Source organism: Herpailurus yagouaroundi, unplaced genomic scaffold, assembly GCF_014898765.1.
Source record: "Herpailurus yagouaroundi ecotype Mexico unplaced genomic scaffold, PumYag 28, whole genome shotgun sequence".
In the NCBI taxonomy this organism is placed as follows: Eukaryota; Metazoa; Chordata; class Mammalia; order Carnivora; family Felidae; genus Herpailurus; species Herpailurus yagouaroundi.
This window is the reverse complement of record NW_024412376.1, coordinates 168,957,730-168,978,256: the sequence shown is the minus strand read 5'-3', so window position 1 is coordinate 168,978,256 and position 20,527 is coordinate 168,957,730. Positions and strand designations below refer to the sequence as shown.

The 20,527-nt window shown below is 48.2% G+C and overlaps 1 protein-coding gene across 2 annotated transcripts in view; it reads left to right on the top strand.

Annotated features, from left to right (window-relative positions):
• Nucleotides 1–1,761: 1,761 nt before the first annotated feature.
• PDE6B (phosphodiesterase 6B) overlaps nucleotides 1,762–20,527 on the top strand; it is a 35,617-nt gene continuing 16,851 nt past the window's right edge. Inside the window, exons 1-3 of one of the 2 annotated variants that reach the window (XM_040490117.1) lie at nucleotides 1,762–2,365; nucleotides 6,583–6,735; nucleotides 7,039–7,128. In XM_040490117.1, coding sequence (XP_040346051.1) covers nucleotides 1,826–2,365; nucleotides 6,583–6,735; nucleotides 7,039–7,128 — 783 coding nt within the window. In that variant the 5' untranslated portion in view covers nucleotides 1,762–1,825. Of the gene's footprint in view, nucleotides 2,366–5,306; nucleotides 5,568–6,582; nucleotides 6,736–7,038; nucleotides 7,129–20,527 lie in introns of those variants that run through there. The other variant, XM_040490124.1, reaches the window with a different exon arrangement.

Here is a 20,527-nt window from a genome sequence, read left to right as displayed (position 1 = left end):
TCCACAGCACCTGCCTCCCTGCTCTCCTCCAGTCCCCAGGCAGAACTCACTATTTTTAGGAAAAGTGGGATGCTCAGAGCAGATCCCTGAAAGGAGTCTGCTGCATGACTAAGCACAGGCAGGAATGTCATGGCACAAGGGCCTGCGCCGGCGCTCGGCCAGCTGGGCCCATCGTGGCCAGCCCAGCTGCCAGGCGCCAGCCCAGAGCCCACGCGGAAGGTCCCCCGGAACCAAGGCTTGTGCTGAGAAAACGTGTCTGAGCCCAAGAAGCTCCCTGGCCCCACAATCACACATGCATGCACACTCACACGTGTGTGCATATATGCATGCTCCTACATGCACAAACACATTTTTGCCAGCTGAATGCAGTGAAATTCAGAAGCACACACAAATCCTGCATCCTGGTTAAAAGGTAACATGAGGGAACCTTAGGCCTTTTCCTCAGGCAAGGCCCCTGGTTCGTGATTCCTGGTCCTTGGCTTGAAGAGGCCTAAAGTTCTTCCAACAAAACTGTTCTGCCTCTGCCTCTGCCTCTGCCTTTGTGGACAGAAACGTGGCTGCTGCCTCAGAAGATGAGTCCAGAATGCCAGGTGCCCACCTGCATACCTCATGGACGTACCTCACAGACATTCTGCTGGGTGATGTGCACAGCTGGTTCACACTGCGGACGTAGCTCCGACCCCCAACCTTCCAGCAGTCCCTGGGCATGCACACGCATGCACACTCATGCACGTGCACACCCAGCCCACATGCACACGCAGGCACACGCACGCCCAACACACCTGTACGTGCACACCCAGCGTGAACACACACACTCATGCGTATGCACACACATTGCACACCAGCGGCTGGAGAGCCAGACAGACACAGAACAAGCCACCCAGTTTGAGTCCAACCTTTTTGTCACGTCATGGCCCACAAAGAAGCTAATCCCTGTATGGCACCCAGGCAGGTGGATAAGGAGAGAGGCTCTGCCTGCTGTCCAGGCACGCTGGTCACTGTTTGAGGCACAACCAGGAACAATCTCGTCTATAGAACATGGCAGTACCTGCAGTGTGGTTGTGGACTCTGTGAGGAGGGGGTCTGGCAGTTTGAATAAAGGTTGCCCGGTAAGTAGGAATTGGGCCAGGGAAAAAGATGTGTGGTGGGGGTTCACTGAGACTTCTAAGGGCACTAGCTCTTAACAGAGAAGCTCTGTTGTGCACCCAGGTGACCTATTCTCACATGCAAACCCCTCACCTGCAAGACCAAATGCCCAGGCCACCTCCTCACCATCAGAGAGAAAGGAAGGTCTCTGCAAACCCCCATCTTGTGGCCCGACCTCCACACTGGATGCCGGACCATCTTCCTCCCTTCTCACTTCCTTCCATGAGGACGGAGCCATGGAGCTGCATTTGTTGACCTCTGCCACCATAGGAGGGTCCTCCTCTCCCTGCCTGGGGCTGGGCTGCAGTTCCCCGAGGGGGAGAGCTGGTGCCCCACCTCTCGAGCACACCTGAGCCCAGGTATGAGGGCCAGGAGATGTGGGGATGCCTGTTGGACCATCCAGAATTATCAGGCAATCCCCCAGGCAGAAAGGGTCACGGTGTTTGTGGGATGACCCCTCTGGAGGATTAGGTGTGAGGGGCTCCTCCGGTGGAAGCCAACTCCCTACCCCCAGCTTCCCAGGACCCCTGCCACAGGCAGAAGCCCCTGAGCTCCCATCATCACCCACCCCTGGGAAAATCAGACCAAGTCCAAGATCTAAGGCAAGGGGGGCAAGCGTGGGTGAGTCAGCTGGCGTCCTCCCAGTCCTCAGTAATCGTCATTAAGAAAGGCTTTGCTGATGACAGTGTTTGCTGGGAGTCTGTGTGTGCCTGGGGACCGGCCACGACTCCTGGACGGGCAGTGGGACACCATGAGCCTCAGCGGGGAGCAGGTGCAGCAGTTCCTTGACCAGAACCCCAGTTTCGCGGACCAGTACTTTGGGAAGAAGCTGAGCCCCGAGAATGTGGCTGGCGCCCACGAGGACGGACAGCCAGTGGACTGTGCCAGTTTCCGCGAGCTGTGCCAGGTGGAGGAGAGCACGGCCCTCTTTGAGCTGGTGCAGGACATGCAGGAGAGTGTGAACATGGAGCGGGTGGTCTTCAAGATCCTGCGACGCCTCTGCACCATCCTGCGTGCCGACCGCTGCAGCCTCTTCATGTACCGCCAGCGCAACGGCGTGGCTGAGCTCGCCACGCGCCTCTTCAGCGTGCAGCCCGGCAGCGTCCTAGAGGACTGCCTGGTGCCCCCCGACTCTGAGATCGTCTTCCCACTGGACATTGGGGTTGTGGGCCACGTGGCTCAGACCAAGAAGATGGTGAACATCAAGGACGTGACGGAGGTGGGTTCTGGGCCACGACTGGTGCGGTTGGCGAGAGGTCCCTACCCATCCCACGGCCAGCCTGCAGGCCGTGTGGGGACCTCTTCTTTTAGGAAGGCAGCCTGGGGCAGTGGGGTGAGTGGGGTGAGTGGGGTGGCTTGGTCCAGAGCTCACAGAAAGGAAGGAAGCCAGCCTTGAGGTGGCTGGGAGGGTGGCCCAGACAGGCCCTGCTGCCTCCCTGACGCATAGGCCCCTGCACAGGAGCTTGGGGGGGGAGGGGGTGGGGGGGAAGGGGTCAGAGCAGGGGGCTGTGCAAAGGCCCAGAAAGGAAGGGCCAGTTGACCCTGGAGCCTGGAACTCACAACCCCATAGGAGACCATGCTGCTCGCTCGCACAGGCAAGTTTGGGGGTTCGGGAGAAGCAGCAGGGAGACCAGGGCTGGTCCAGGTGGTGCAGGAAGGGTAGGTGGGAATTCGTGTTGCTGAGAAACAGGACAGGCTCTTGTTGGGTGGGAAGGAGGGCGAGTGTGGGGCTAGCACAACAGGAGGACAGGGGCCCTGGGGTGGAGGCCAGGGCGGGTGGCACTTGAGGGAAGGAGGTGCCTGTTGGACGTGTGTGAGGGGCAAGGGCCTCCAATGTGGGCATGGGGTTGAGGAGCTCCTAGAAGGAGCAGGAAGAGGCCGCTGGGGCAGAATGGGAGCCACTGCCTTCTCCCCTCTTCTCCTTTCTCGCCTCTGAGAGGGGCAAGCAGGAGCCCTGAGCTGGACCAGCCTCTTCCACTTTCAGTGAAGGAATCTAGAGGGGGTTGCCCACCAGGGTGGGCTTCTCTCAAAACAGCTTCTGTCCCCTAGTTCCTGGAGGTGAACAGACACGTGCACGTCCCCCCAGGTCCCTTGGGAAGGAAGTGGTAGCAATCCTCTTAAACTTATCTGCTCTAAACAACCCCAGGTCCAGCGACCTGAATATAGTAATCTCTGGGATTAGCTTCATCTCCACTCCCGTTTAAGAAATGGGTCACCCATGCATCAGAATATCAGGAGCCTGAATTAACAGGAAAATAAGGAATTCGGCAGTGGGGAAAGGTGCGGGGGGCTTGCACTGAGTGACTTCCCCTGCTCCTTCTCTCTCTACATCTTGACCCCTCCCTTCTTGAGTCTGAGGCAGACCCCTCAGCCCCCAGGGGCCTGTCCTCCGACTGGCCTCCCAAGCCTGTGCTGGGTGAGGGTCTGAGTCAGTTGGCATGGCCATCCTGGGTCCTGTGTCTCCTCTATCCCTGGGCCCTCAGCTTCTTCAGACCCTCCCGCCTCCATGAGGACAGCCTGCCCTAATCTGTCCCCCGGTGGGCCAGGGGCATAGCACTGGCCTCAATCTTCAGGGCTGTGCTGGCTCTTCTTTATCTCAGACGCGGTAGAACTGAGAACAGAGCCCACATCAGCCAAAAAGCACATTTCCATTAAGTGTGTCACAAAGCTCTAAGCGTTGCCGATGTCAGGCTCCCAGACCCAGGTTGTCGTCAAATGGGATACTGAGACAGAGCCTTGCTCCGTCCGAGGCTCCAGCACCCTACTCGCAGGATGAGAAAAGCATGGAGGCTGTTTTTGGAGGGTAGTGTGTGCCAGCGGGGCAGGGAACCCTTGCAGGCAGCTAGGACAGCCAGTGTGTGGTGGCAGGAGGACACCGCAGGGCTGCAACATCACCCCACCACCACTTTGCAGCTCCTAAGACCCCCAAGGGTTCATGGCAAGCAACCAGGCAGAAGGGACATGGTTCTGGGACAGTCTCTGACTCCCCTCCAAAGAGCTGTGGGCCCAGAAACAGTCCATCACAAGGGTCCTGCGTATTGCCAAGGCATCCAGACCCCAGTTGGGGCAGCCAGCCGTTGGGGGGTCGAAGGAGGCTAGACTGCCATTAGGGGCACGGCTTTGTGGGGAAGGTCTAGGAGCCAGGCCAACTCTGAAGAGGGAGGAGGGCGACAGCACCAGGCCAGCAGTGCAGAACATGGATAGATGCTGCAGGAGAGCAATGAAGAGGATCTGGGCAGTAGGGACAGGGTTGGGGGCACTTTCGAGCAGTCACAGGGCCCCTAGACCCACTGAGGCCGAGGGGGAGGGAGGTGCCAAGGAGACACCAAGTTCCCCTCCATGGGGTGGTGGGTGGCTTCCAACCCCTGGACTGGGAGCACGAGAGGGCAGACGTTTCGGGAATGAGGTTTAGGATGCCGTGGGGCTGGGGCTGCTCCTACTCTCACACTCTGCTACAGGAAGCTCTGGTTCCAGGGCTTCTGGGAGCCTGAGCATAGCCCCCTGCCCACAGTGTGGTAGGGGCTCTGAGTGAGGTGGGGTCTGCTTCAGCAGAGAAGCCGGGGTGGGAGCGTTGAATGGACACAGTGGAGAAGAAGACGCAGGCAGGGAGCCTGATTGGGCACAGGGTACAAGGGTGTGGCACGCAGGTGACTCCAGCCCTGGGGTGACTCTGCTCAGACCGCACAGCTCTGGGCCAGAACCTTCCTGAGGCTCCCTTCACCTTGTACCTAGGGTGTTGTGATAGCTGACGAGCTACCTGCAGGGACAAGGAAAGGCTACAGCCACGGGCGTCAGAGTTAGGGTCCCAGTGTGGCAAGAACAAGAGGGGGTGTTGGTACGGAGGGGGGGCACCTGGGAGTGGGGGTGCTGCTATGGCGGGGGGCACCTGGGAGCAGGGGTGCTGGTGGGACCCCAGGTGGGAAGAGGGGAACACAGCTGAAGGGCAGGAAGGAAAGTGTGGGGCAGAGTCGAGGGCCTGCCAAGAGACCCAGCCGTGTGGCCAGGAAGGTAACTGGAGAGCTCACAAACACCGAGGATGGGAGCGTGAAAAGGGTCCTGAGCTCGTGCCTGTGCTCGGCCTGGGGTGAGGTGGAACACCCCCCTTTGTGTCACGGAACGCTGGTGCCACTCCCCACGCTGCTGCCACCTCCGGGGCTCAGTACTGATTTCCCTTTGTGGCTGCAGGTGACAGCTACCTCTCCAATCATCAGGCAAGGAGAGGAACTGAGAAGATTGGTGCCAGATGCATGCACCTCTTCGTGAGAACACGGGATGTCCTCGTCCCCAGCAGGCTTCCTCTGACCTCCCATTGGCCTGAACTGTGGCCCGGCTGCCCATGCAAGGGAGTCTGGGCAGCGGACGCAGCGTCCTTGGGCCACATGAGGGCGGAGCCACAGAGAAGGCGCGGGAAGTCACATGGGGTCAGTGACTCCTCTGTCTGCCACAGGACCAACAGTCCTTGAGTAAATCCCAAAGAGCTCTTTTAACAAGTAATAATAACCAAATGTAGGGAGCATTTACGGAGATTGCCTCGCTCAACCCAAGCTGACGGGGGAAGAGAACAGCCCAGGGCTGTCCCACCCTTGCTGGAGGTGACACGGTGGCAAGCCCAGGCCCTGACCCAAGCAGCCCAACTCTGAGCCATCCACTGCAGCTCTGTGTCTGGTCACTTGGGCTGCATGTAAATAAATATGAGCACCAGGAAGTATGAGGGTAGAGCTGGAGTCACATCCACTCCGAAGGACAGTCCCAGTCACCTGGGGGACCTCATCCTGGTGACACTCCGTCACTTGTTCCCTGTGGGAAGTCCGTCAATCAGCTCCCAATCAAGGAGCGACCCGGAGGAGCAACCCTAAAGCTAGCGGGACTTGCCCTGGGGGCCAGATGCGGACACATGCCTTATCATAGGGGCAACGGACCCCACGGAGCACCTGCTGGCTGGAGCATGACCCCAGGAGACTCCCAGGGGACCCTCCACCCCAACTCACACTCACTCTTTATTCAGCCAACACACTTTTTGGGAAGGAGCATGTGGGGGCTGGCCCAGAGGGAGGTGAAGGTAGGAGAGGGCGGCCTGATCTAGGAGGGGCTTTGGGACAGGTATCCAACAGACCTGCTTAACCGGATGACAGCAGGTGCGGAGGGACCCAGGCCTGCCACATCCAGGCTTGTGAGGGCTCAGCAGAGTCTATGATGGAGAGCTGGGGTAATTGGCTCCAAATCGAGGGATAGGGACTGCGCCAGGCTAGAGCCACAAGGACAGGCCACGGGCTACGTCTCCCTGTGCTGCCTGGGCTCCCGACGCCAGCACCTGGGTCTTAGCACTGGCCTGGGCAGTGGACTCTGTGCAGCTTAGGCCCGGCCTCCCCAGGGTCAGGGTGGGCCAGGTCCACAGACTGACTGCCTCTCTTTTCTCCCCTCTTGCTGCCTGCCCAGTGTCCCCACTTCAGCTCCTTTGCTGATGAGTTGACCGATTATGTGACAAAGAACATCCTGGCCACACCCATCATGAATGGCAAAGACGTCGTGGCCGTCATCATGGCCGTGAACAAGCTCGACGGCCCGTGCTTCACAAGCGAAGATGAAGATGTGAGTGTTGGGGGCCCTTGCGGGCATGGGTGCCTCCGTGTGTGGGCCACCCCGTCCCCAGGTCTGTCCTGTGCTGGTGGGGTGCGCTTGTGTTCTCTTGGTGTCTGTGTGTAGACCTCCCCTCCTCTTAGCTCTGAGAGCTCGTGCATGTGTGCTCCTGCACGCCATGGACCTGCGTGCGTTGAGATCAGTGCCGCGTATGGGCCCTGCTCCGGGCAGCCGGGCGTCTCTGCACCCTTGCACACCCGAAAGCCTTCTGAAAACTGGGGTTTTAAACTCCTGCTGTTATAATCCCTGTCTCAGGTTTTCCTGAAGTACCTGAATTTTGGCACGTTGAACCTGAAGATTTACCACCTGAGCTACCTGCACAACTGTGAGACACGCCGAGGCCAGGTACCCGCGCGTGCGCCCGGCCAGGGCCATCCCGCCCCAGCCTCCCAGCCCTCCAAGATGTCCAAGTGTGTCCAGGTCCCCGTGCCAGTCTCTCTGGACAGGGACAGTGCGTGTCCGAGCTGGGCCAGTTCCAGAGAGCTCCAGGGAGTGTCCCATGGCTTTTGTGGTTGTGGTGTGATGCCGTGAGTGGGCCGGCTACAGCGAGGCAGTGTTGGGAAGCCGTCGTGCGGCTGGGACCCCAGAGAGGTTGGGTCTCTCATCCCGTCTGCCCACCCTGACTCTCCCCCAGAGCCCGGGCGAGTATGAGTGCCTGTGAATGCTGCAGGCACTCCTTAGACGCTCCCTCAAACCCTCTGTGGCAGGAGCTGGGGCAGGAGAAGAATGGACAACAGCCACTCATTGCCTGAGTCTCCGGGTGGGTTCAGCCCTTGCTACACAGGATAGCAATTGCTTCCAGGGCTGGAATCTGCTTCCCCCCAGCGAGGAGGGTGTGGGGCCTGATGCAAGCAAGGTGGGGCCTTGTGTTTTGGGAAGAGGTGCAGAGCTCACGGGCGCATGAGGTAGGTTCCCTCTGTGTCCTCCTGCCTCGGGCCCGGGCCCCCTGGAGCCCTGGAAGACAGTGAGTGGGCCTGGCAAGAGGACAAAAAGGCAGCTCCTGTCACTCCGGGCCTTGGGCTGGGAAAGCTGTACGAGACGTGGCCTTCAGGCTGAGCCTCAGAAGATGCTGAGGATGAACTGGTCCTCTAGGCCATCCCCACTGTCTGTTCTGTCTGCAAACGCTGGGTGCATCCTGGGCACCTGCTGTAAACTTGCTTAAAATGACGAGAGGTTCCTGTGCTTCTCTCAGAAAGGTTGTCTGGGAGCCCCCTCCCGACCCACGAGCTACAGAAAGAGCAGCCTAGGCAGGTGGTCTGGGATCCCCTGAGGATCTTTTGGCCAGAGGCCAGCCCTATTGATAGAGAACAAAAAAGCCTCTGACAGAGACCTCCCACAGGCTATGGCCACATGGGGCTAGGGCCAAAGCCCAGGGGGACAAGGCTGGCCATCCTGGTGCTCCAGCATGTCTGTGCAGAGGGGGTGATGGGAGGATCCTCTGGTGAGGACAAGAGGGTGCCCTGGGCAGAAAGAAAAACATGGCCTGAGGCCTGAAAGGACATGATTGCTCAGTTGGGGGCTGGTCAGGCAGGGCACAGAGCCGGCGGGGGAACAGCTTAAAGGGCTGTGAGGCCGGCATGACACTGGCATCTAGAAAGGCCACCAGGTTGACGGTGCCCTTTGGAGGGAAATCGCTGTGAGCCCCACACTGTGGGAACAGGGGTTTGCACTGGAGATATGTCTCCCCTCGCCCATTTATTAATTTATGCAATAATTTATTTTCATCAGTTCGGAGTCCTGAGTATTTTGATTACAACCCTAGTCAACTTTATTGATTTTGTTGTTCAATCTGTTCTGACTGTAGCCACTGGGAGCCTCTCAGTGAGCTCCTATGCCATCTGACATAACCCATTGACCCCATTATTCTGGGGTGTTTTTGTTTGTTGGGTTGGTGGATGGGTAGGTTTCTTGGTTTGGCGGGGGGAGGGTTTGCACATCACTTTCTATTTTAATTTTTTTTTTACATTTATTTATTTTTGAGAGACAGAGAGAGACAGAACACAAGTGGGGGAGGAGCAGAGAGAACATCACTTACTTTCTGATGCTCCAGGGTCATTTGTATATTTCCTGTCCAGTCCTGAAATTAGTAATTCCTCAAGGAGCCCTGGTTCCTTGCATTGGGGAATGTCTTAGAAACAAAGATCTGGGCACTGGGTGTGCTCATTGCTACTGGGGTGTCAGCTTCAAGGTCTGGTCAGCTGACAGAGTAAGGAAGTCTATGTGTGCATACTAGCCTGTGCATAGACACATCTACAAATATTTCTACATGTAACCATGAACCCATATTAAGTTAAACTTGAGTTCTTGCTGGTGTCCACAATGTAACCTGACACCACAAGGATGTTCTGGCCTCCTCCTCTTTCTGGTAAGCAAGTTTCCACTCTGACAGTGAGATACCTGGCTTCTGTCATCCATCACTCATTTACTTAATTGTTCAATTCTAGTGCATGTGCACAGCAAGAACACAATTGTTAACCCATGGGATACAACTTTACTAAGCAGAGGACAGTGTTTAGTCTTACAAGTCTCTGCTCATTTCCAAAAATACTTCCATCAGCACCTTTTCTCTGCCTCCTTCAGTGAGGTAATTTCAAGTTTTACAGTTTGTTTTTTTTGTCAGAGTCTGCATTCTTTCATCCCCCCCCCCCCCCATCTGCTAAATGACTGTGCTATTGGCACACATTAAGGTTCATTCTTTGTGCTGTAAATTTCTACCGGTCTTAACAAATGCATCATGATAGTTATAAACTCTCAAAGTATCATAAAGAATAATTTCACTGCCCTGAAAATCCCCTGTGTTCCACCGTTCACCTCTCTCTCCCCATCTCCACTGAACCACTGGCAACCACTGATCTTTTTACTGTCTCCACAGTTTTACCTCTTCCAGAATGTCATATAGTTAGAACCATGCGTGTGTAGCTTTTCAGATTGGCTTCTTTCCCTTAGTAAAAGGCATTTAAGATTCCTCCACGTCTTGGGGCGCCTGGGGGGCTTAGTTGGTTAAGCGTCTGACTTAGGCTCAGGTCATGATCTCACGGTTTGTGAGTTTGAGCCCTATGTGGGGCTCTATGCTCCCAGCCCAGAGCCTGGAGCCTGCTTCAGATTCTGGGTCTCCCTTTCTCTCTGCCCGTCCCCCCCCACCTCAAAAAAATGAATAAGCAGTAAAAAAAATTTAAGGGCACCTGGGTGGGTCAGTCAGTTGAGCATCCAACTTTGGCTCAGGTCATGATCTTGCAGTTCAGTTCACGAGTTCAAGCCCCACATCGGACTCACTGCTGTCAGCGCAGAACCCAATTTGGATCTTCTGTCCCCTTCTCTCTGCTCCTGCCCTGCTTGTTCTCTCACTCTCTCTCTCTCTCTCTTTCTCTCTCTCTCAAAAATAAATAAACATTAAATTTTTTTTTAGTCTAAGATTCTTCCAAGTCTTTTTATGGCTTGATAGCTCATTTCTTTTTAGTGCTAAATAACATTCCATTGTCTGGATGGACCACATTCACCTATGGAAAGACATCTTGATTGTTCCCAGTTTGGAGCAATTGTGAACAAAATTGTTAAAAACATTTGTGTGCAGGTTTTTGTGTGGATGTAAGTTTTCAATTCAGCTGAGTATATACGAGGAGTGGAACTGCTGAATAACATGGTATAATTATATTTAACTCTTTAAAAATTTTTTTCAATGTTTTTTTTTTTTTTTTGAGAGAGAGACAGAGAGAGAGTGTGTGTGAGCTGGGGAGGGACAGAGAGAGAGAGACACAGAATCTGAAGCAGGCTCCAGGCTCCAAGCTGTCAGCACAGAGCCCGACGCGGGGCTGGAACTCACGAACCGTGAGATCATGACCTGAGCTGAAGTCAGCTGTTCAACCAACTGAGCCTCCCAGGTGCCCCTAATTGTACTTAACTTTGTGAGAAACTGCCAAAAAGCAACTGTGCTATTTTGCATTCCTATCAACAATGAATGAGAATTCCTATCATCAGTTTTCAGTATTGTCAGTTACTTGGATTTTAGCCATCCTAATAGGTGTATCTCATTTTTGTTTTGATTTACAATCCCTAATGATGAATGCTATTGAGCATCTTTTCTTTTCTTTTTTTTTTCTGGATTTTTCTTTTTTCTTCTTTTTAACTTTATTTTTTATTTTTTTAAATTTACATCCAAATTAGTTAGCATATAGTGTAACAATGATTCCAGGAGTAGATTCCTCAGTGTCCCTTACCCGTTTATCCCATCCCCCCCTCCCACAACCCCTCCAGCAACCCTGTTTGTTCTCCATATTTATGAGTCTCTTCTGTTTTGTCCCCCTCCCTGTTTTTATATTATTTTTGTTCCCCTTCCCTTATGTTCATCTGTTTTGTCTCTTAAAGTCCTCATGTGAGTGAAGTCATATGATTTTTGTCTTTCTCTGACTAATTTCACTAGCATAATACCCTCCAGTTCCATCCACGTAGTTGCAAATGGCAAGATTTCATTCTTTTTGATTGCCAAGTAATACTCCATTGTGTGTGTGTGTGTGTGTGTGTGTGTGTGTGTGTGTACCATATTATCTTTATCCATTCATCCATCGATGGACATGTGGGTTCTTTCCATAATTTGGCTATTATTGATAGTGCTGCTATAAACGTGGGGGTGCATGTGTCCATTCGATAATGGCACACCTGTATCCCCTGGATAAATGCCTAGTAGTTCAATTGCTGGGTCATAGGGTAGTTCTATTTTTAGTTTCTTGAGGAACCTCCATACTGTTTTCCAGAGTGGCTGCACCAGCTTGCATTTCCACCAACAATGCAAAAGAGATCCTCTTTCTCTGCATCCTCACCAACATCTGTTGTTGCCTGAGTTGTTAATGTTAGCCATTCTGACAGGTGTAAGGTGGTATCTCATTGTGGTTTTGATTTGTATTTCCCTGATGATGAGTGATGATGAGCATTTTTTCATATGTCAGTTGGCCATCTGGATGTCTTCTTCGGAGAAGTGTCTATTCATGTCTTTTGCCCATTTCTTCACTGGATTATTTGTTTTTTGGGTGTTGAGTTTGATAAGTTCTTTGTAGATTTTGGATACTAACCCTCTATCTGATATGTCATTTGCAAATATCTTCTCCCATTCTGTCAGTTGCCTTTTAGTTTTGCTGATTGTTTCCTTCGCTGTGCAGAAGCTTTTTATTTTGATGAGGTCCCAGTAGTTCATTTTTGCTTTTGTTTCCCTTGCCTCCAGAGACGTGTTGAGTAAGAAGTTGCTGTGGGCAAGATCAAAGAGGCTTTTGCCTGCTTTCTCCTCGAGGATTTTGATGGCTTCCTGTCTTACATTGAGGTGTTTCATCCATTTTGAGTTTCTTTTTGTGTATGGTGTAGGAAAGTGGTCCAGGTTCATTCTTCTGCATGTCGCTATCCAGTTTTCCCAGCACCACTTGCTGAAGAGACTGTCTTTATTCCATTAGATATTCTTTCCTGCTTTGTCAAAGATTAGTTGGCCATACATTTGTAGGCCCATTTCTGGGTTCTCTATTCTATTCCATTGATTTGAATGTCTGTTCTTGTGCCAGAGCATCTTTTCATATACTATTTGACATCTTTATATCTTATTCTTTGGTGAAGTGTCTGTTCAGATATTTGCCCATTTTTAAATTAGTTTTCTGTTTTCTTATTGTTTCATTTTTAAAGTTTTTATAAATTTTGGATGCAAGTCCTTTATCAGATTTCTGTTTTGCAAATATTTTCTCCAAGGGTATAGCTTGCCTCCTCATTCTCTTAACAGTGTGTTTGGAAAAACAGAAGTTTTAAATTTTAATAAAGTCCAACTTATCAATTTTTCCTTCATGAATTATAGTTAGATGTTGTATCTCAAAACTCATCACCATGTCAATTGATACATGAATGGATAAAGAAGACAAGGCATATATATATATATATATATATATATATATATATAGTGGAATATTACTCAGCCATAAAAGAGAATGCAATCTTGGCATTTGTAACAATATGGATGGAGCTAGAATATATCATGCTAAGCTAAATAAGTCAGTCAGAGAAAGACAAATCATACCATATGGTTTCACTTGTATGTGGAATTTAAGAAACAAAACAAACAAGCAAAGGGGAAAAGAGAGAGAGAGAGAAAGGCAAACCAAGAAACAGACTTCCAACTACAGAGAACACGCTGAAGGTTAGCATAGAAGAAGTGGGTGGAGGGATGGGGGAAGTAGGTGATGGGGACTACAGAGGGCACTCGTGGTGATGAGCACCGGGCGATGTCTGGTACTGTTGAATCACTATATTGCATACCTGATTTAACATGGCACTATATGTTAACTAACTGGAATTAAAATAAAAACTTAAAAAAAAACACCTCATCACCAAACTCAAGGTCATCCATATTTTCTTCTATATCATCTTTTAGGAGTTTTATAGTTTTGTGTTTTAATTTCTTTCAATGTTTATTCATTTTTTGAGAGAGAGAGAGAGAACATTGCATGAGTGGGAGGGGAAGAGACAGAGAGCACAGAATCAGAATCAGGCTCCAGGCAGGGCTTGAACCCACAAACTGAGATCATGACCTGAACCAAAGTCAGAAGCTTAACTGACTGAGCCACCCAGGCGCCCCTATAATTTTGTGTTTTATAGTTAGGTCTATGAGTTAATCCTTGTGAAAATTGTCAGGTCTGGGTCTAAACACACTTGTTTGCATATGGATGTCAAATTGTGCAAAGATGAACCTTTCTCCATTGAATTGCCTTTGTTCCTTCATCTAACTGCAGTTGTCTGAGTCTATTTCTGGGTTCTCTATTCTGTCTTATTCATCTATGTGTCTATTTTTTCACCAATACCATAGTGTCTTTATCATTATAGTTTTATAGCCTTGAAATCAGAAACATCAATTCTCCAACTTGTTTTTTCTGTAGTATTATGCTGGCTATTCCATGGGTGGGGGGAGGGGCCTTTCCCATTAAACTTTAAAATCAGGGGCTCCTGGGTGGCTCAGTCAGTTAAGTGTCTGACTTCAGCTCAGGTCATGATCTCACAGTCCATGAGTTCGAGCCCCGCGTTGGGCTCTGTGCTGACAGCTCGGAGCCCACTGCTTGCTTCGGATTCTATGTCTCCCTCTCTCTCTGACCCTTCCCCGTTCATGCTGTATCTCTCTCTGTCTCAAAAATAAATAAACTTTAAAATTTTTTTTCAACCTTTTATTTATTTTTGGGACAGAGAGAGACAGAGCATGAACGGGGGAGGGTCAGAGAGAGAGGGAGACACAGAATCGGAAACAGGCTCCAGGCTCTGAGCCATCAGCCCAGAGCCTGACGCGGGGCTCGAACTCACAGACCGCGAGATCGTGACCTGGCTGAAGTCGGACGCTTAACCGACTGCGCCACCCAGGCGCCCCCAAAATAAATAAACTTTAAAAAAAATTTTTTTAACTTTAAAATCAGTTTGTCTATATCCACAAAGTACCTTGCTGGTATTTTAATTGGGACTTCGTTTAATCTGTACATCAAGTTGGGAAGAATTGGCAACAATAATGGGTCTTCCAGTTGATGAACAGACAATCTTTCTCCATTTCTTTAGATTTTCTTTGGTTTCTTCAGAATTTTGTAGTTCTTGCATATAGATTCCATATACATTTTGTTAATTTGCACCTAAGTATTTCATTTTTATGCTAATATAAGTGATATTGTGTTCTTAATTTCAAATTCCAATTATTTATTGTTGATATGAAGAAAAGTAACTGACTTTTGCATATTAACCTTATATCCTGTGACCTTAAAACAATCTCTTATTAGTTCCAGGAAGCTTTTTTAAATTGACTCCTTGGTATTTTCACATAAACAATCATATCATCTGCAAACAAAGACAGTTTTATTCCTTCCTTCCCAATCTATATGCATTGCATTTCTTTTTCTTGTCTTATTGCACTTGCTAGGACTTCCAGTACAATGTTGAATATGAGTGGTGAGAAGGGACATCCTTGCTTTACTCCCAATATTAGCAGAAAACATCCACTGTCTCACCATTAAGTTTGATGCTCACTAAAGGTTTTTGTAGAATTTTCATCTAGCTAAGGAAGCTCCCCCTCTGTTTCTATTTTGCATAGGGTTTTTATTCTGAATGAGTGTTGGATTTATGTCAAATACTTTTTCTGCATCAATTGATATGATTGTGTTTTTTTTCTTCTTCAGCCTGTTAATGTGGTAGATTATATTAATTGATTTTCAAATGTTGAACCGGCCTTGTATCCCTGGGAAAAATACCACTTAGTTGTGGAGCATAATTATTTTTATACATTACTGGATTGATTTTGCTAATATTTTATTATGAATTTTTGCATCTAGGGGAACTGGGTGGCTCAGTCCATTAAGCAACTGAGTCTTGATTTTGTGTCAGGTCATGATCTCATGGTTTGACATAATTTCTTCCCTGTGTTTGGTAGAATTCATCAATGAATTCATCAAGGACTGGTGCTTTCTTTTTGGAAGATTATGAATTATTGTTCTAATGTCTTTAATATGTACAGTTCTGGGGACGCCTGGGTGGCTCAGTCAGTTAAGCATCCAACTCTTGGTTTCAGCTCAGGTCATGATCTCACAGTTCGTGAGTTTGAGCCCCACATTGGGTTCTGTGCAGACAGTTCAGTGCTTGTTTGGTGTTTTCTCTCTCCCTCCCTCTTTGCCCCTCCCCTATTTGTTCACTCTCTCTCTCACTTTCTCTCTCTTTCTCAAAATTAACAAATAAACTTTAAAAAATGTTAAATGCATACAGTTCTATTCAGAGTATTCTATTTCACCTTATGTGGGTGTTGGCAGTTTGTGTCTTTCAAGGCATTAAAAAAATCATTTTACCTACATTGTCACATTTTGGGGCATAGTGTTGTTCTTAATGTTTACTATTTATGTATTATTTTTTTTCCTGCTTGCTTTACGCTTAAATTGGTTTTCTTTTTCTAGTTTATTTTCTAGTTCTTTTTCTAGATTATTGATTTCGGATCTTGCTTCTCTTCTAATATGTGCATTTAATATCATAAACATCCCTCTAAGCACCACTTTCACTGCATCCCACAAATTTTAATAAGCTGTATTTTCATTTTTATTTAGTTCAAACGCTTTATAAATTTCTCTAGAGACTTCTTCTTTGACCCATGTATTATTTAGAAGAGTTTTTTGTCTCATATATTTTGTAATTTTCCAGCTACTTTCTGTTTAATTTCGGATCCTTAGTTTAATTCCACTGTAGTATGATAATATATTACTCCTTGTGGTTTTTATTCTTTCACATTTGTTAAGATGGGTTTTATGGCCCAGAATATGGCCGATGTTGGTGACTGCTCCATGTGACCTTGGAAGTACATATTTTCTGCCATTGTTGCGTGGAGTGTGTGTTGGTGTCCGCTGTCTCCGGTGCTCTTTTGACAACTCTTACTGATGTTCTGTCTGCCAGATATATCGATTACTGAAAGAAGAGCACTGAAGTTGCCGACCTGTTGCTCTCTCAAGTCCCATCAGTTTTTGCTTCTTGCGATTTGCTGCTCTGTTGTTAGATGCATACGCATTAAGGATGTTATCTTCCTGGAGAAATGACCCCTGTACCATAATGTAATGTCCCTTTTTACACCTGATAATTTTCCTTCTCCTGAAGTCTGCTTTGTCTATAACTGACATGGCTACTCCAGCCTTCTTTTGATTAGTGTTAGCATAGTATATATTTCTCCCTCTCTTTACTTACTTTTCTAATTATCTTTCTTGTGCTAAAAGAAACACTATAAAACTTGGTATCTTAACCATTTTTAAGTCTACAGTTCAGTGGTATTAATTACATTTATATTGTGTAACCGTTATCACCATCCATATCCAGAACTCTTTACACATTTCCAAATTGAAACTCTATGCTCACTAAATACTCACCCCCCCCCAGGCCCCTTGTCCCCAGCACCTGGCACCCATCACTCTACTTTCTATCTGAATGATTCTGACTACTCTAAGTACATTATATAAGTGAGATCACACCGCGTTTGTCTTTTTGTGACTAGCTTGTTTCATTTAACATAGAGTCTTCAAGGTTCATCCATGTTGTAGGAAGTATCCAAATTTCTTTATTTTTAAGGCTGAATAATATTCATTGTCTGGATAGACCACATTTTGCTATCCTTTTGTCCATCAATGGACACTTGGGTTGCTTCCACACTTTATTGTGAATAATACTGTTATAGGTATGGGTGCACAAACATCTCTTTGAGACCTTGCTTTCAATTCTTTTGATTACATACCCAGAAGTGGAATTGCTGGTTCATATGGTAATTCTATTTTTAATTTTTGGGGGAATTGCCATACTGTTTTCCACAGTGGCTACACCATTTTCCATTTTCCCACCAACAATGCACGGGGTTCAAATTTCTCCACATCCTCACCAATACTTGTTGTTTTCTGTGTGTTTTTCATAGTAGCCATACTAATGGGCCTGAAGAGGTACTTCATTGTAGTTCTGGTTTGCACTCCCCTAATGATTAGTAGTTATTGATCACCGTTTCACATGTATATTGGCCATTTGTGTATCTTCTTTGGAATATCTGTTCAAGTCTTTTGCCCACTTTTGAATACGTTTTTTTTCTTTTGTTGTTGAGTTTTAGGGGTTCTCTACATATTCTACATATTCACTCCTTATGAGATATGTGATTTACAAATATTTTATCCCAATTTAAAGGTTGCCTTTTTAACCTGTTGATAGTGTCCTTTGATGCACAAAAGTTTTTAATTTTCAGAAAGTCCAATTTGCCTATTTTTTTTCTTTTGTTGACTATGCCCTTTGCTGCCCTATCCAAGAAATCATTGCCAAATCCAATGTCATGAAGCTTTTTCCCTATGTTTTCTTTTAAGAGTTGTGTACTTTTAGGTCTTATGCTTAGAGCCTTGATCCATTCTTAGTTAATTTTTGCAAATGATGTGAGGTAAAGACCCAACTTAATTCTTGGACTCTCTATTCTATTCCATTGATCTATATGCCTGTCTTTATGCCAGCATTAAGGAAGCTTTGTAGTAAGTTTTAAGTGCAAGAAGTATGAGTCCTCTTTGTTCTTCTTTTTCAAGATTGGCTATTCAGGATCCCTTGAGATTCCTTGAGATACAAACTTTAGGATTTTTTCTAATTTCCACAAAAGAACTTATTCAGATTTTGATAGAGATTACATTGAATCTGTAGGTCACTTTGGGAGGTATTGATATTGTAACAATATTAACTCTTCCAATTCATGACTAAGGCAGTTCTTTCTCTTTATTTATGTCTTCTTTAATTTACTTCAGCTATGTTTTCTAGCTTTCATTGTTACAATAATGCTACATTTTATAATTATCCATGTATTTGCCTTTATTGAAATCTTTATTTATTCATGAAGCTCTGAGTACCTGTCTTGTGTCCTTTCATTTCACCTACAGGGCTCCCTTTAATATTTCTTTCAGGGCAGATCTAGTGGTAATAAACGTCCTCAACTTCTGTTTACCTGGAAATGTCTTAATTTCTCTCGCAATTTTTAAGGACAGTTTTGCCAGATATAGGATTCTTGGTTGACAGAGTTTTTTTTTTTCTTTTAGCACTTTGAATATACCAACCCATTGTCTTCAGACCTCCAAAATTGCTGATAAGAAATCTGCAGACAACCTTACTGAGGATCCCTTGTGTGTGACAAGTCCCTTTTCTCTCACCATTCTCAAGACTCTCTTTGTCTTGGCTTTCAAAAATTTGATTATAATGTGTCTTGGTGTGGATATTTTTAATTCATTTTACTTAGAGTTTGTTGAGCTTCTTGGATATTAATATCCATGTGTTTCATCCAATTTAGATGGTTTCCAGCCATTATTTCTTCACTATTTCTGTGTGTCCTTCTGCCTTGGTAGGGTCTAGCCCACCTCCCTCGCAGCTAGTGTCTTGAGTGGCTCTCATTCTGCCCTTGCTCTGTGGTCCCCTCTTCTCCCAGGAGTAGTTAATGCAGCTTTCTCTTGGTCAGGCCCCTTAACTTAATTGCTGTGAGGACATTTCCCCATTTCTTACCATCAGCTGCTCCCAAGCAGTGACCTCAGACTAAGATTCAAATCCAACCCCATCTTCCCAGGTATGTGCCTCAGAGAAGCAAGTCTGGGAGAATTCTCTTGGCCCTATCCCACCATGCACACTTCCCCCCACTGGGTATTCCTCAGAGGCAGGGGACACGGTTCCCTCCAGGAAAGTTGCATCACAGGAAAAGCCAGGTTTTCAGTTCACTGCCCGTCATATCCTGAGCCCTTACCTCCCTCTCCAGCTACCCCTGCTTGAGTGCTCCCCTTTATAAACACAAATCAGGGCCTTGTCTGTTGCTGTCATGGACACATCACAGGGTCCTTCTCCCTCTGCATCTTGTCAGCCCACTCCCACTCAGCAGTCAGAGCCATATTTTGAAAACTTAGGTCATGTCACTGGATGACCTCAGGGGCTCCCCTGCACTGCCCTTTCCCTCCTTCTGGCTCTCCCCACCCTTGCTCCACCCCAGCCATTGTCCCTCAAAGGGGCCTTTACACCTGCAGGTCCCTCTGCCAGGAACACTGTTTCCACACACCCTGTGGCTCGTCTGCAGAGAGCTCTCCCCTGCCCTGAGCACCCCCACTTGAGCCCCGCATTCCCTACCCAACCCTGCCTCCTGTATCCCCTCTGTCTACTCATCTACTTGCAACAAGCCATAAGGCTGTTTATTCTGTTCATGTTCTAGCACCCCCTGTCCCCACTTAGAAGTGGATTCTGAGACTCAGGGATTTTGGTCTGTCCTGTTGTCCAGTTATGCTAGACCTAAACCAGCAATAAGTATCATTCTGGCAAATGAATTGCCAACGCTTAGGAAATGCATTGTTTCCAGCTCCTCAGACCACACGCATGTACAGACATGCTTTAAGTCAGAGCTCTACTGTGGGCTTCAACAATGGATTCATGTTTCATTTGGGTGCTTTGATTTTCCACTCAGACATCACCTAGTCCTAGTAAAAAGCTCTTTCTGACACCTCATACTATGAACAACGTTTTTAAGAACCCTAATTAATTTGTGCAGAGCACAGGGCTCTACCTCACAATCCCTTTTGGAGCAGAAACTCTAAAGTAAGTGAAGACTGGCACCAACACGGTTTGCAGTTAAGCCTGGCACCTGCTCCTTGCTTTCTTTCGCCCTTGTGCTGTAGGAGAGCAGCTACTTGGGAATTAAAGCAGTTCTCACGAAGAGGGTGTCCCCCCCCCTCCTCAAACCTTAGCAGCTCTCAGGGTCCTCAGACCTGCCCTCCATCCCCCAGTCAAGAACTACTCAACCCTGACTATGCTCCCTGCAGACTCCACCCAGGGCCCCCTGCCAGTCCCTTCCTGAAAACGCCGAGGCCTCTTTAGTCAGAGGCGACAGAACCAACAGGGTGCACATTAGGTTTGGTCGGATACGGTGGAACTCTCCCTGATCTACCACATCAAGCTGACTGGCCCGCTTTCGCTGAGTGATCCCCACTCCCCAGCAGTCCTTGTTGCCTCGTCGGTGAGGACTCTGGCCTCTCCACCTTCTAGGCTGCTTGTGTGCCATGGCCTGCTGGCTGGCTGAGAAGACCAGAGAATGCACGACCCCTGCCAGGACTAGACAATTTCAGAAAACCACACAGACAGTTGGGAGGAGATGTGTCCTATTCCAGATCATCTTCCACCATAAGTTAGCCTCAGGAGCACAGGTGATAGCGAACTGCAGTGGGATAACGAGGAAGCAATAAGG